Consider the following 1,273-nt stretch of genomic DNA (forward strand, 5'->3'; position numbering starts at 1 on the left):
AGCCCTCGAGCCAACAGTCCTCTGCTGTCCTGTACCCATGCCAGAATCAGTCCTTCCACCCAATCCTTTCTGAGGATAATTTGCTGCTCTGTGCCCCTGCTGTCCACAGTGAAAGCACTGTCCCGTCAACAGGTAGCACCGACCTGCATGTCGTCTGCCACAGTGAATGCACTCTCCAGAACTACCAGATGATACTACCGATGCAGATCGCGATGCAGATCCCTTCAAATCATCGTACCTGCTTTTCTTCTCTCTATCTCTGTCTCTACCTGAATCATCTCGTCGTACCTCATCTCTCCTCCTCCTGGTATCATCATACCTCGATACTGGTGTCACTAAGTCAATCTCTATCAATCGGGCCCGCTCCACCAGCTCAGAAAACTCATGTATCCGGAAGGATACTAGTGGATGTCTCAGCTCTCTGTCCAATCCGTACAGGAATCTATAGCACTTCTCTTCGGCAGTAGGAATCAGATGAGCAGCATACCTCACAAGTGCAGTAAACTCGGTCTCGTACTACATCACTGACTTGCGGCCTTGCTCCAATCTCATGAAAGATTCCTGCATCTGTCGCTGAGCTGACGGTGGTACAAACAACATCCTGAACACTGCGGTGAACTCATCCCATATGATCTCAACATTGGTCTTCCCCTGGAATTTCTCTCTCTGCTGTCCAATCCACCATCTCTCCGCTTCACCCTCAAACAAGAACACAGCCAATGGTACCTTTCGATTCCCCGGACACTGCATGCTGTCAAAAATCTTTTCCACCCTCATGATCCAATCCTCAGCAGCCTGAGGTCCCACAGCCCCTTTGAACAACGGAGGTTTTAGCTTATGAAACATCTGCAAGTGTCTATCAGCTTCTTCCTCTTTGCTCCCACTCATTTTGCTCTGAGCATCCCCCATTACATGTGCAATCGCAGTAGCCAACTGCATCATACTCTCTGAAGGTACTGGGGCTGCGCTGTGTTGCTCATTCGGTATACTGGATTCTGCCGGAGGATCCATATCTTTTCACCTGCACAATTCAGAAGAAATGATACACACATGTAATGATGTATGCCAATGAAGCTCTTACAGCTACCCATTCTACCTAACTCTCAATCCAAACCTACAACTCTGGTAAGTATCCATTCTTCCAATAACACTGCTCTGATACCAAACTTGTCATGCCCCAAGATCTAACTTGGAAAGAATGTCAATTAACCAGCCATTTATCAGAGTTACCTACAATTCTCCAATTGATCATCGTCTAAACAAAAATCTATAA

The 1,273-nt window shown here is 47.0% G+C and overlaps 1 protein-coding gene across 1 annotated transcript; it reads right to left on the reverse strand.

Moving 5' to 3' along the window:
* Positions 1–15: 15 nt before the first annotated feature.
* On the reverse strand, positions 16–1,011 carry LOC110109806 (the record flags this gene model as incomplete). The annotated part of the gene is made up of 2 exons (XM_028691610.1): positions 530–1,011; positions 16–487 (listed from the first exon to the last, which is right to left on the reverse strand). Coding segments are annotated over exons 1-2 (954 nt in total), but the record flags the coding sequence as incomplete, so codon positions are not given.
* Positions 1,012–1,273: the final 262 nt, after the last annotated feature.

The sequence above is a fragment of the Dendrobium catenatum genome, unplaced genomic scaffold (genome assembly GCF_001605985.2).
Source record: "Dendrobium catenatum unplaced genomic scaffold, ASM160598v2 original_scaffold_25676, whole genome shotgun sequence".
In the NCBI taxonomy this organism is placed as follows: domain Eukaryota; kingdom Viridiplantae; phylum Streptophyta; class Magnoliopsida; order Asparagales; family Orchidaceae; genus Dendrobium; species Dendrobium catenatum.